Below are 14,217 nucleotides of genomic sequence, written 5' to 3'. Positions count from 1 at the left end.
CACAGTGTTGTTCATTGGAGTTCATGCTCTCACTTTACGGCACCACTTCTGTGTGAGAATTTTCTAACGCAGTGGTGCCACAAGTGACTGGATGAACTCCAGTGACCTCTAGGCAGCGGAGTGATCCACAGCGGGAGGATTATCTCTGGTCACTGTACACCGGAGCCCCTGTAGAGTGGTCACATCACCTGATGTGACAGCTCTACACGGGAGATCATCGTGGGACAATCATTAAATATATTACGTCAGAACAGGGAGTATTTGTGCTGGTTTATCTTATTTATTTTGCAGGTGATCGAGGGCGTCGGGGATTAGCTATATGCTGAATATGTGTACTGCATGTGTGTATGTGTTTTTTTTACTATTCAACACAGTAGCCAGATGATGGTACTACTACTGTCCCATCATCAGTTACTGTCACTGTAGCAGACATATCCATGATGTGACTAGTAGTCCCATCGGACGATGCCTGCCTACACACAGAGCCGCACACACACACGCAGCCCCGCAGACAGACACGGACACATTCTCCGTACACACATTGTCTCTGCCCACACACATAGTCTCCACCCACACATTCTTCCTCCTCCCGATCTGCAGCATTTCTCACATGCATCTCCGCAGCAAAACTGCAAATCTATTTAAACCTGCGGTTTGCAGTGGATTTTACTGACTCAATGGTAGTCAATAGGTGTAGAAACGCTGCAGATCCGCAAAATGAATTGACATGCTGCGGAAAATAAAACGCTACAAATCCATGCATATTTTTCCACAGCATGTGCACAACAATTCTGAATTTCGCATACACTAACATTGGTTGTGCACTACACTGAAAATTTGATGCAATTCCGTGAGTCCAAAAACGCTGCGGATCCGCATCAAAATATGCAACGTGTGCATATAGCCTATGACACATTTTTAAAAAATGTAAGCAAAAAATGTTGTAAATTCTGTACTTAATATCCCTTATCCTGGTATACAGTATATGGTCCCCTCATCCCCATCCTAATACACATGGCCCCCTCATCCCCATCTTGGCTTACATGGCACCCTCATCCCTATCCATTTATGCATGGCCCCTCTCATCGCAATCCAGGCATGCATAGCCCCCTCATCCCTATCCTGACAAACATGGCCCCCCACCCTGGTATGCATGGCCCCCTCATCCTTATCCTGGAATGCATGCCCCCTCTCATCCCCATCCTGATTTGCATGGCCCCCTCATCCCTATCCTCATATTTATGGCATCCTCATTCTCATCCTGGTATGCATGGTCCCCCCTCATCTCTAGCCTGGTAGGCATGGTCCTCTCATCCTTATCCAAGTATGCATGGCCCCCTAATCCCTATCCATGTAGGCATGTCCCCCGTATCCCTAGCCTGGTAGGCATGGCCCCCTCATCCTTATCCTGGTAGGAATGGTCCTCCTCATCCCTATCCTGGTAGGAATGGTCCTTCTCATCCCTATCCTGGTATGCAGGACCCCTATCCCCGTCCTGGTATGCATGGCCCCATCCTTATCCGGGCATGATTGGCCCCCATCCCCGTCCTGGTATGCATGGCACCATCCATATCCCATGGGTGTGGATTGCAGTGAATTTTAATTTCTCTTAAGTAGCAGGCACACGTGACCGACAGCAAGCAAGAGGCTGAAACTGTTCACGCTACTAAAGAGCAATGTATACTCACTGCCCTCCATGCACATAATCCTTCTGTGGGGAGCAGTGAGTATTCTGGCAGCTGTCCTTTGGCTTGTAAGCAGTGCATGACGTCTGTGCCATGCGCTGCTTACAAGCATGAAGCAGCTTCTGGCACCGGAACAAGATTCTGCGAGGGAGCGCAGAATGGTAAGTGTAATAGTGTAATTTTTTTTAATGTTTTTCTGATGGGGCCATGGATACAAGGATGGGGATTAGGGAAGAACCACAGATCTTCTATGGATGCAGGCTTGTGCAAATACTTATGTCTCTCTCCATGCAATCCCTTAAAGTCTCAATGATGTTAAGATCAAGGCTCTGTAAATGCCAAATAGCTTTAGGCCCCCTTAATCATCTTCATTTTGCTTCAGATTGTTATTAATAACATTGGTTGTAAGTTAGGGACTGTTTTCTTGCTGTAGCATATATTTGGAACAATCAGACGCCTCCCTGATAGTATTACATTTTGAATAAGTATCTGCCTTTTTTTCTCTGTATGGAGAACACTATTAATCTTGACCAAATTTCCAACTCTATTTTTAAATGCCGCAGCTAACTTACATGGAATCTCTACCATTCTTCACTGTTACCTGCAGACACTCATTATTGCACAACCTTTAAGCGAGGAAACTGTCTTCCATTATATCTAAATATTTAAAAGTTTGACTTATCATTAGCGGGAAACCTGCTGCCATTTTTCTGGGCTGACTTCTAATGTTTTCATACACAGTTGAGATACTAGGCATTATTCCCATATCACAAGATGAAGAAGCTATTTGGCTGCAATTCTTCCATGAGGACTATAAATGACTACACTGCTCCGAACAGGTTTCGTGTGTAGCCAGGTCCAAATTTTGAAGGGAAGTAAGGCTGGTTTCACATTTGCATTTGGAGGCACAGCAAAATAAAGTTACATGATACTAAGGCTAGTTTCACATTTGCGTTTGGAGGCTCAGGGAATGCTCCCCATGAAGCTCCGCCCCATGCCTCCTCCGGTCAGCTCCGCCTATGGGCACATGAAGCTGCACGCGGCCTGTGTACCTTATCTTTAGCATTGGGTACGCAGGCCATGCACAGGTATGCTTTTCCCCGATGCATGCATCCTTTTGACGGTGCGGCGACCTGCGCCAAACGCAACGTGTTGCATTTTGGTGCGATCACCTCACCGTTAAAAGGACACATGCGGCGGCAAAAGCATACCTGCATACAGCCTATGTACCCAATGCTAAAGATAGGGTATGCAGGCCGCATGCAGCGGCATGCATCCGTAGGCGGAGCTGACCGGAGGAGGCACGGCAGGGGACGGAGCTTCACGACAAACATCCGCTGCGCCTCCAAATGCAAGTGTGAAACTAGCCTTAGTATGATGTAACTTTATTTTGCTATACTAAGTTTCCTTAGCCAACCACTGCATCTACTGTCCTCAAAGTTAGCCATTTGTTGGTATACTCAGTGCTAAGACATACAGGCAGATACTTATGAATCAACAATACAATCAGAGAGGCATCTAATTAACTCCAAATTTATCAGGTTAATATCATTACAATGCTGCATGACCACCTTACACATTTCCTTTTGGTAGCCACCGACTTCAGTCATGGGGATATGCATTGAGCAACTACAGTCACCGCACACAGCACTGATCACTGTAAGCAATTCCCAGCACTTTGATTGACAGTCAGTACTGCACAGATGAGCAGTAAAGCAGCACCCAGAAAGGAGAAAGACCCTAATATATGGCACCGATTCCACATAAGCAGCCTCCCCTAGAGGAAAATAAAGTGCATCTCTTAGATATGGCCACATCTATTAGAATACAATTGAATTCTACTTGAATTTTCAAAAATCAGTATTCCCTAGAATAGGGACTTTTGTTTAGTTAAATCTACACAAATGCAGTAATTTGCCAGCCAGCTGGCAGTCTTTTTGCTGAGCCATGGACAGCCAGCAAAAGATTACAAAAAAAATAATACCTCATTGCTCACCTCTCCCTTAACCTCAACTGCTAGCTGCTGATGTTCAAATCTCTAGATACCCCATAGCTTTGTATGGGATATAATATTCACTGAGAATAAATTAGCTGTGAATCAATTTTTTTGTCATAACTGTCCGATTTGGCAAATTCAAATCTCATCAAATATTCTCTCTGATATCTCGGTAAACTGGTGCCATCTATACAGTCATGGCGGAAAGTGCTGGCACCCTTAAAATTGTTCCAGAAAATGAAATATTTCTCCAAGAAAGTCATTGCAATTACACGTTTTGTTACAAACATTTGTTTTTTTTCTGTGTGTACTGGAACAACACAAAAAAAAACAGAGGGAAAAAAGTCAAATTGGATAAAATGTCACACAACCTCAAAAATGGGCTGGACAAAGTTGACGGCACCCCCAAATTAATATTTGTTGCACATTCATTGGAATAAATAACTGCAGTCAATCGCTTCCTATAACCATCAATAATCATGCACCTCTCAACTGGAATATTTGACCACTCTTCTTTGAAAAACTGCTCCAGATCTCTCATATTTTAAGGGTGCCTTCTCCCAACAGCAATTTTAAAATCTCTCCATAGGCGTTCAATGGAATTTAGATCTAAACTTATTGCTGGCCACTTCAGAACTCTCCAGCACTTTATTTCCATCCATTTCTGGGTGCTTTTTGAAGTATGTTTGGGGTCATTGTCCTGTTGGAAAACCCATGGCCTAGGACATAAACTCAGCTTTCCAACACTGGCCACTACATGGTGACCCAAAATCTTTTGGTAATCTTTAGATTTCATAATGCTTTGCACAGAGTCAAAGGCACTCAGTGACAAATGCAGCAAAACAACCCCAAAACATATTTAAGCTGCCACTATATTTGACAGTAGGTACTGTGTTCTTTTCTTTGTAGGCCCCATTCCATTTTTGGTAAACATTAGAATCATGTACTTTACCAAAAAGTACAATCTTGGTCTCATCTGTCCAAAAGATACTTACATTTTGACAAACTGCAGCATAGCTTTTTTATGCCTCTTTGTCAGCAGTGGCGTTCTCATAGGTCTCCTGCCATAGTGTTTAATTTACTTTACATGTCGATAGATAGTTTGCGCTGATACTGATGCACTGTAAGCCTACAGGAAAGCTTGAATTTCTTTGATACTTGATTGAGGCTGCTTATCCACCATCCAGATTATCCTGCTCTGCAACCTTTCATCAATTTTTCTCTGCCATCTGTGCCCAGGAAGAATAGCAACAGTGCCATAGGTTGTAAACTACTTGATTATGTTATGCCCCATGGACAAAGGAACATCAAGGTCTCTGAAGATGGACTTGTAACCTTGAGATTGTTGATATTTTTCAACAATTTTGGTTCTTGAGTCCTCAGACTGTTCTCTTCTCCTCTTGCTGTTCTCCATGCTTAGCGTGGCACACACACAATGCAAAGATTGAGTCAATTTTTCCCTTTTTATCTGGTAGCTGATTTGATTTTTATATTGCTCACACCTGTTACATGCCACATGTGAGTTTGAATGAGCATCACATGCTAGGAACAAAGTTATTTACCTGTAATTTTGGAAAGGTGACAAGAATTTTGTCCTTCCAATTTTGGGGGTTTTGTGTGAAATTATGTCCATTTTCCCTTTTTTTCTCTGTGTTTTGTGTACTTCCAAAACATACAAAGGAAATAAATATGTGTCCTGCAAAACATGTGCAGTGGCAATAATTATCTGGGATAAATACTTCCTTTTCTGGAATAATATCAAGGGTGCCAACAATTTCAGCCTTGTCTGTAGGCAGCACCTAAAATTATGATGGTGGTAAAAGCACCAAAAACCACATTTTAGATAATGGGTAAAGAACTAAGGGTCCAATTCAGTATTGTGTTTGCACATTTTTTGGTGAGATCTTAGCTTTTATTTGCTCTTTTTGTTTGTGCCATTCTCATGTTTCCATTTCCACCATTTTAAAGTCAATTTTGCACCTGATTAATTATTTATGACCTTTTGAAATGTCATTGTAACCCACAGAGTGGTTTCATTTATACCCATTGTTGTCAATTTTGTTACATTTTAAAGGACATGTTTTTGTGCTAAATGTTCTCTGGAGATGGACTTGTACCCTTGAGATTGTTGATATTTTTCAACAATTTTAGGTCTCGAGTTCTCAGACAGTTCTCTTCTTTCTGTTCTCCATGCTTAGCCTGGCACACACACAATGCAAAGATTGAGTCGACTTTTCACCTTTTTATCTTGTAACTGATATGATTTTCATATTGCCAACACCTGTTACTTGCCACATGTGAGTTTGAATGAGCATCACATGCTACAAACAAAGTTATTTACCTGCAAATTTGGAAAGGTGACAAGAATTTTGTTCTTCCCATTTTGGGGATTTTGTGTGAAATTATGTCCAATTTTCCTTTTTTTTCTCCTTGTTTTATGTTGTTCCAATACACATGTAACAAGGTGGCACGGGGTGGTAGTCGTGGGCGAGTCCATTAAGCCACAGTCAGCAAGCACCTTGACACATTGCACATGGAGAAATTGGCACAGTATCGTAATCATTTCTGTTGCTGGGATTCCCTGAGACACTGTCACTCCAGCCTCTGGCTCCCAGGTTCCATGAAACAACACAACCTCACAGTTTTTCTAACAGATGAATTTTAGTAAACGGCAAGGCATCCATCACATCAGCAGCACAGTTCACACAGGGCAATGTTTCCTGTCCCTTCCCTGCCTTCCAGGCAGACTCTAGTATCTCTGTTATTTCTCTTTCTTTACTCTCGGTGTTCACAGTCGTACCTCTAGCCAGACTCTGTCCTGTTTGCGCTTTCCTTTCCTCTGCCATCAGGGCAGCCTCTTTGGAAAGTTTGTGTCCTATCTGTACCTTCAGCATCATCAGCTCCCTGCCAGCCCCTTGTCCTTCCTCGGGATGATTCTTTTGAGCTGGTGCCCAACTGTACTATTCTCCAGCCTGGGGTCCCTTACTGCCATCCACAGCTTTATCCCCACAGCCTTTAACTGTTGCACTGTATGCATCCTGCCTTGAACAGACTGCCGTGGCGTCTGACAGAACCAGGAAGTATCTGTTCTATACCTCCCTGCTCTGTCTGCTCTGTTCTAACTCCTCCCATCTACTTAACCCCTATGCTGCCTACACCTTACTATTCTTACATCTATTCTATGCTCTATCTCTAATGTGCCCCCTCTGTTCTAATCCCCTTATGCTGCTGCACTACTTCCTCATCTATCCCTAACCCTATGCAGAACATACATTAAAGAAATCCACATTACAGTGCATAACAAATGCAGTATACAACAATACATCAATAAATGCTGAGGTGCCGCATGTCGTCGTGTGAACAGCATTCAGTAGAGGGAAGGTACATGAGGGTCCCCGCCACCTTTCTACACAAACAAAGGAAATAAACATGTGTCCAGCAAAACATGTGTATTGGCAATAATTTTCTGGGATAAATACTTCTTTTTCTGAAATAATTTAAAGGATGCCAACAATTTCAGCCTTGTCTGTAGGCAGCACCTAAAATTATGATGGTGGTAAAAGCACCAAAAACCACATTTTAGATAATGGGTAAAGAACTAAGGGCCCAGTTCTCTATTGTATTTGCAGATTTTTTGGGGAGATTTTAGCTTTTATATGCTGTTTGTGTTTGTGCCATATTCATCTTTCCATTTCCACCATATTTAAAGTCAATTTTTCATGTAGTCTATTATTCTAAGTTTGCCATTGTGCTCATAGTTTAGGGTTTCCAGATGTTTGCAACTGATTCATCATTTTTGACCTTTTGAAAAGTCATGGTGACCCCTAGAGCTGTTTCATGTATGCCCATTGATGTCAATTTTGTGACATTTGAAAGAACATACTTCTTTTTGTGCTAAATGTTTCAAAGCAGGTTAAAGATAAAAATGAAGAGAGAGCATTTATTTTTATTGTGCACAAAATGCATAAATCGAGTGCAGGAGTGAGGATTTGGAGCAAAAAAAGTATTCGAATAACAGGAATTTAAAAAAGAAAAGTGACTAAAAAAAAATCCCAAATGATGAATTGAGTCCTAAGTACTGTATGTCTTTTATCAGGGACAGTTCATTAATAGTATTTCACTAGAGAGTGCTGAGTAGAAAAGTAGATAGAAAGTGATTATACAAGATGAACAATCAAAAGCGAAAGATAGGAGTATGTTTACACAAATTGACAGATTTGATATGGAATGCAAGCCATTTTGGATAAAAAGCAAAGTGATGATTTTTGCACCTAGGGATACTGTGGAGAAAATGAGATACTGACAAACTGGAGAAATTCAATGCCTCCAAGAGTTGAAGTGAAGATACTTAACAGTGAAAAAAGTTCATTGAACCATTTACCTAGTTTCAATCCGTTTACCTAGTTTTCACAATCTAACAATATTAGATAATTGTTCTACAAGAGAGAGGTATAACTAAACTACAACTGATTTACAAAGGAGCCATGCATCTGTGTGCTCAGGATCAGGACTGCCTTTTATCCCCCGGAAGAATTCCTTACGCTGACAGCAAAGAATTGATACAAATGCGTACTACAGACATGTAAAACTTTCCATGACATAGCGAATAAACTTTACAGATTAAACTAAATTAGCCATTTAAACTGAAATAAATTATTAATTGTATATCATATTTATTTTCTCAATGCATGTGACTCAATTGACAACTTTCTGTACTTTATTCAGAACTGAGCAGTGATTTTATAGCATGTAATGCAATCTGTCAGCAGGTTTTGCAATGCAATCTGAAGACCGCACGCAGTAGAGGTTGAAATACAGATTTCAGTGATGCTTCTCTAATGTTTTTTTCTGCTTACAATGATTGTTTTAGCACCAGTATATAATCATTGCTGTGCCTAGCTGGTTGCGTGAGCTTTGGAAGCACACACCCCCTCCTGTGATAGGCACCTTACTGTCTATGGACATTTTACATGGAAAGCCTGGTGTGGGAGTGGTTAGCTTCCTCAGCTCTGCTTCATGCACCAAGTAATTTAAGTGATACATTTTTGGATTATCTTAGCCTACAAATCCCTGCTGACAGATTCCAGTTAATTGAATAATGGATAAGAAACCTTTAGGAACCATAACCATAATTGGACTTTGTTAGAGAATGGACTACAGTGAAAAAAAGGTCCTACTGAATAATCATGTAATTTGTTGGCAATAGCTGTTCAATTTCTGGAATCTCTCCTTGTAATTTATAAAGTCATTACACTTAACATACAAGAACTTTAAAATGAATGGTTCATTGTTATACAAAAACATTTTAATTGTGCAATTGCTATTGTTTTTGATAGTGATGAGTGAGTATACTTGTTGCTCGGGTGGTCTCCTAGTATTTGGATGTGCTCGGAGATTTACTTTCTGTCGCCGCAGCTGCATGATTTATGGCTTACTTGACAGCCTGAATACATGTGGGAATTCCCTTACAAACAGGCATCCCTCTTATATACATTGCTGTGCAAATTAATTGAGACAAAGCATTTTTTAAGTAAAATCGTAAGTTTGTTACCAGTCAGTGATTCAAACCAGTTTTAACTGCTTTGAACAGGTGTGAGTGCCTGTTCAAAGTAGTTAAAACTGGTTTGAATCACTGACTGGTAACCAACTTACGATTTTACTTAAAAAAATGCTTTGTCTCAATTAATTTGCACAGCACTGTATATATGAGGGATGCCTGTTTGTAAGGGAATTCCCACATGTATTCAGGCTGTCAAGTAGCCATAAATCATGCAGCTGCGGCGAAAGAAAGTAAATCTCCGAGCACTTCCAAATACTCGGAGACCACCCAAGCATGCTCGTGAAAACCCGAGCATCAAGTATACTCGCTCATCACTAGTTGTTAAATGTGGTCCAACTTACCAATATCAGAACACTGCACAACGCGGAGGTGACATTGACAGCGGAATGGACAAGTAGGTCCTACTGGCTCATCTACTTGGACTGGATCTAAACCGGATCCATCATCTTCTAGCATAAAATCAAAGAGACCCTTTTGATAGAAAGGTTTGGAGTAGCAGACTGTGGCAAGCAAAGAGAGGATGATAACTGCCTTCATGGTGTCAGAACATCTATGACTGAACAAACCAATGAAACCTGCAAAGTAAAGAAAGTTGTGTAAAGCCAACAATTGAATAAATGCATTCAAGTTCATATGTCTTCTTCTAATAGTCATAAAGGACAATTTACACTGTATTTCACATTTATGAAAAATACTTATTTTATTCATTTATTTTTGGATTTTGGAGAGTAAATTATATGTGTAAGGCCACATTCACACATTCAGTATTGGGTGAGTCTTTTACATCAGTCTTTGAAAGACAAAATCAGGAGTGGGCAATCCGAGGAAAAGTATAATGGAGACATGTACTCCATTTCTGTAGTTATAACCTACTCATGGTTCTTGCTTACAAATACTGATATAAAATACTGACCAAGTACTGAACGTGTGAACGTGGCTAACAGGAATGATATACATTTCAAAAACTGGTGCCACTAATATGGTGCTCAGAAAGTGCTAAATGGAAATCTCATTGAGTAAGTTAAACAAATTTGAAAAACATATGGAATTTGCAGTTTACATTTTGTGCTGGTGATTCATAACCGGTGAGAGGAAGACGATTTGTGGAAATTTTAGTTATTGCTCACTGTGTAGTTTTGACAAGTGATGGGTATAAGCTTGTTCTTTCCTGCTGTCATTATCACTAGTCAAACTACTTCAGACGGTTTTATATTATTTGATAATAGTTTGGGCAAGAGTATATAACACTGATATATATATACTCAAACACAGTATTAAAGTGCTTTCAAGCCCAATATATTATATTTATAGACGTGTAAACACATGCATATAATAGATATGTATATTTGCAGTGTAAATGTGTGCGTCTATATATAAATATATACACATATAGATATATGGAAAAATAGAAGTACAGTCCTGTTGTGGGTACAACACTTACATAAGCAACCAGCCGAAAAGGTAAAAAATAAAGAATGGAAGCAACACTACAATAGGAATAGGTGAATAAGGTGGACTTTATTCACACAAATAATTGTTAAATTGAAGATTTCTTCAGCAAAAGAAATGCTTCAAATGAGAAGCTGATACATCACATGTTCCTGGGTGAGTAAAGTCCACCTTATTCAATTATTTCCATTGGAGTACTGCCTCTTAACATATATATCTATACATCTATATACATAGATATATAGATACTATATGTACTATATATACATATATATATATATATATATATATATATAGATATATAGATATGTCTATCTATTTATCTATATCTATATATATAGTTATAGTTTCCCACTGTACTAGTAGAGAAATATTCAAATCTCCTTTGGAAATGAAATGCATCTGGAATCTGTTGAAGTCAGACAGCAGCATGTATCAGTAGTTGCTTCTAGTCTTACATAAACAGGAAGTACAATTACCACTTCCTTTCCTTGGGGCTCTTACTCATCAAACATTATCCATTCGCCTATGGCCATGTAAGATACTGATTTGTCAACATCTTCCAGTTATGAAGAATACAGTACACCACTGATAAATCATGATAAACTACACATATATTCAAACAGAGGGTTGGAATGGAAGACGACATGACATGAGCCTACTATAGTCGGTTTCTATACTAGCACTTGGCGCTTTGTCTCAGCAGAAATGCGATCTTTTTTTATTTTATTTTCCAAATGAGAAACGTATGACAGTTTTAAAACAAGAACAAAAAAAATAGTGGAAACTGTTACTGAGACAGAATATATTTTTAGCCTGAGCACCTGCCTTTCATAAGACAAGCCATTAAATGCAAATGCTTTAAGACTATGACTATGTTTTCCTTTGGAAAATATTTGAATTACGGTAAATGCCTGACTAATCAGAAATGGGTTCTTCCTGCCAAATTTGTGCAGAAATGAGCTTGAAATTTCCACTGTAAAGTCTGCTTTTCGTATCCATTCTTCCTCCCTTTATTGGGTAGATCATCAAAATAAAATATTGATAGAAGCAGATAGTATTCCAGTATATTCCTTTTTTTTTGCATATTCATACTGTTATTATTGTGTTACTTATTGATAGAAGCACTGCTTTGCCTGTGCTATTTGTAAGGAGGGATAAGAGCTTTTATAAAGTAGCATTAACTATTATCATACTACAGTATTCATGCCCTCATCACAGTAACACAGTGCACATATCAGCTCCAAATAGTTAATATATGCACATTTACATACTGTATTGCTGAATTGACATTCATAGTGCCTATATGTAGCACAACAGTGATGTGGAATCTATGCTAGTCCGGCTCCTGCTACACTACAAGTCCCAACGTGCCAAGAAAGTTTTATTGCTCCAATGTAGAAGGAGACATTTATGTAAACAGTGACCCAAGTCTGATGTATGTCACACATGTAGAATCCATTCATTCCGTCACGCACGATGCCTGTACACGTGTCCATAGAAATCCCACAGTGACTGCATATCCTTTAGTTATTCGGAGCATTACAATAGTGCCACAAATTAGATAGTAAGTAATCACTAAACCACAACCATACAGAATGGCACCACAGGGCTTAACGTTCCTACAGCCTACTTGATTAAGTTATTAGAACCTGTCATTAAATGTAAGCTTCACATTTAGCTGACAATGCAGAAACATAAAACTGTTACATAGTTATATAGTCTGCAGTATATTACACGGTAACACATGGGCACTTCTACTAACCCTCAGTAAGTATGGTGCAACATCACTCAGCAATAAATCATAGCAATGTCAACACTTTATTAGTATGCTGCTATATATATATACATTACATCTATGCAGAAGAAGACTCAGTGCTACATTGGTCTCAATTTAGGGTTAAACATTTCTCAAAAATTAGCAGCAATTGTATAGTCCTATAAAAAGCTCTAAGCAATATTCCTAATTAGAGAGCCGCGCAGCTTAACGGGGCATGACAAGAGTTAATTAATCAATATTGAAGAAAAAAAAAGTTTCCCTTTTATCTCCAGCATTAATATAATCCATACCTGGTAGTCCTGGGATTTGGAAGAAGAACTTTCAAAGAAGAAATGTAATTTAAATATTGAGTCCAGACAAAAGGAGCCTACAGGTGTGCGGCAGAGGAGGAGGAGGGGGTAGACCCAGTGCTCTGCGGCTGTCACTTTGTGAAAACCCTCCTGCTCCAATTCCTTAGCACTGTTAGAGAATACAGTTTCCTTCAATGAACACAATCCAGGCTGACACCCACATTAGATCATATGGTAATGATATGTCTCCAAAGTCTCTAGCCAGAACTTTATCAGACTTTCTTTTACAACTCATACTACACACTGTATTCTAGTTTTTATTATAGTGTTTGTCTTCCTTTAGTCACTGGCTCTTTATAGCAGGGTGGGCTAGGGAGATTTTTCTTAAGTCAGATCGGAAAGATTGAGGGGTTATAAATGTTCCTAGCCTGTCTTTCATTCCTCACAAACTATACAAAGTTTGTGCCACAAATTAACATTGAGGCACTACCAGGTAGCATTTTATAGAGTCTCCATCGCATCCCAGATGAAGTATCTGCAAACATATTGTCAGCAAATATAACATGTTATGAATCCAGTGTCAACATAAAGCTGTAAAGTAAGTCAAATTATACCACAGAACACTGTTGAATGTAGAGCTTCTTTGTACATATACTAAATACATACTACACATACATGTAGTACATGTACAATGACATAGAGTAACATATATGTATGTATATCTCTTGCTTCCTTACAAATTCATTTGAAGTTCGCTCTTGAAAGCAAATGAAAGATATATATCTTTAAGGCAAAAATATGCATACGGTTCCGAGACTTGACATGTCCCACCATGCCTGCCTCAAGGCTAGCACCAGGTGTGCAATCATGTCTTTATAATTTGGAAAATATCAGCTTTGTCATTCACAATTATATTAATGTCTTATTATTCTTACTCTCTAGCAAAAGAGAAAAGGGGGAGATTGAGCTAACTATAAGGTTTCATGTTCATAGCCTGTATGGAGGCACATAGATTGCCTTGAGTTCTGACGTACAAAGCATTAGACACTCTTTGCGTTTTAAAGAAGCACTCAAATCCATTTTTTTAATTAAATGTGTGTACAGTTGTGGCCAAAAGTATTGACACCCCTGCAATTCTGTCAGATAATGCTCAGTTTCTTCCTGAAAATGATTGCAAACACAAATTCTTTGGTATTATTATCTTCATTTAATTTGTCTTAAATGAAAAAACACAAAAAGAATTGTCCTAAAGCCAATTTGGATATAATTCCACACCAAACATAAAAAAGAGAGTGGACAAAAGTATTGGCACTGTTCGAAAAATCATGTGATGCTTCTCTAATTTGTGTAATTAACAGCACCTGTAACTTACCTGTGGCACCTAACAGGTGTTGGCAATAACTAAATCACACTTGCAGCCAGTTGACATGGATTAAAGTTGACTCAACCTCTGTCCT

At 39.2% G+C, this 14,217-nt stretch overlaps 1 protein-coding gene across 1 annotated transcript in view; it reads right to left on the bottom strand.

Annotated features, from left to right (window-relative positions):
• Positions 1–12,954, bottom strand: part of DCN (decorin) — a 185,671-nt gene extending 172,717 nt beyond the window's left edge. Inside the window, exons 1-2 of the mRNA XM_073554277.1 lie at positions 12,761–12,954; positions 9,583–9,816 (exon numbers count right to left, since the gene is read on the bottom strand). Of these exons, the coding sequence (XP_073410378.1) occupies positions 9,583–9,778 (196 nt within the window). The 5' untranslated portion in view covers positions 9,779–9,816; positions 12,761–12,954. The remainder of the gene's footprint in view (positions 1–9,582; positions 9,817–12,760) is intronic.
• Positions 12,955–14,217: the final 1,263 nt, after the last annotated feature.

This window comes from Dendrobates tinctorius, unplaced genomic scaffold (genome assembly GCF_039654945.1).
Source record: "Dendrobates tinctorius isolate UK_male_01 unplaced genomic scaffold, ASM3965494v1 ptg000209l, whole genome shotgun sequence".
Lineage (NCBI taxonomy): Eukaryota > Metazoa > Chordata > Amphibia > Anura > Dendrobatidae > Dendrobates > Dendrobates tinctorius.
The sequence above is the reverse complement of the archived record's forward strand: the minus strand, read 5'-3'. Positions and strand labels throughout refer to the sequence as shown.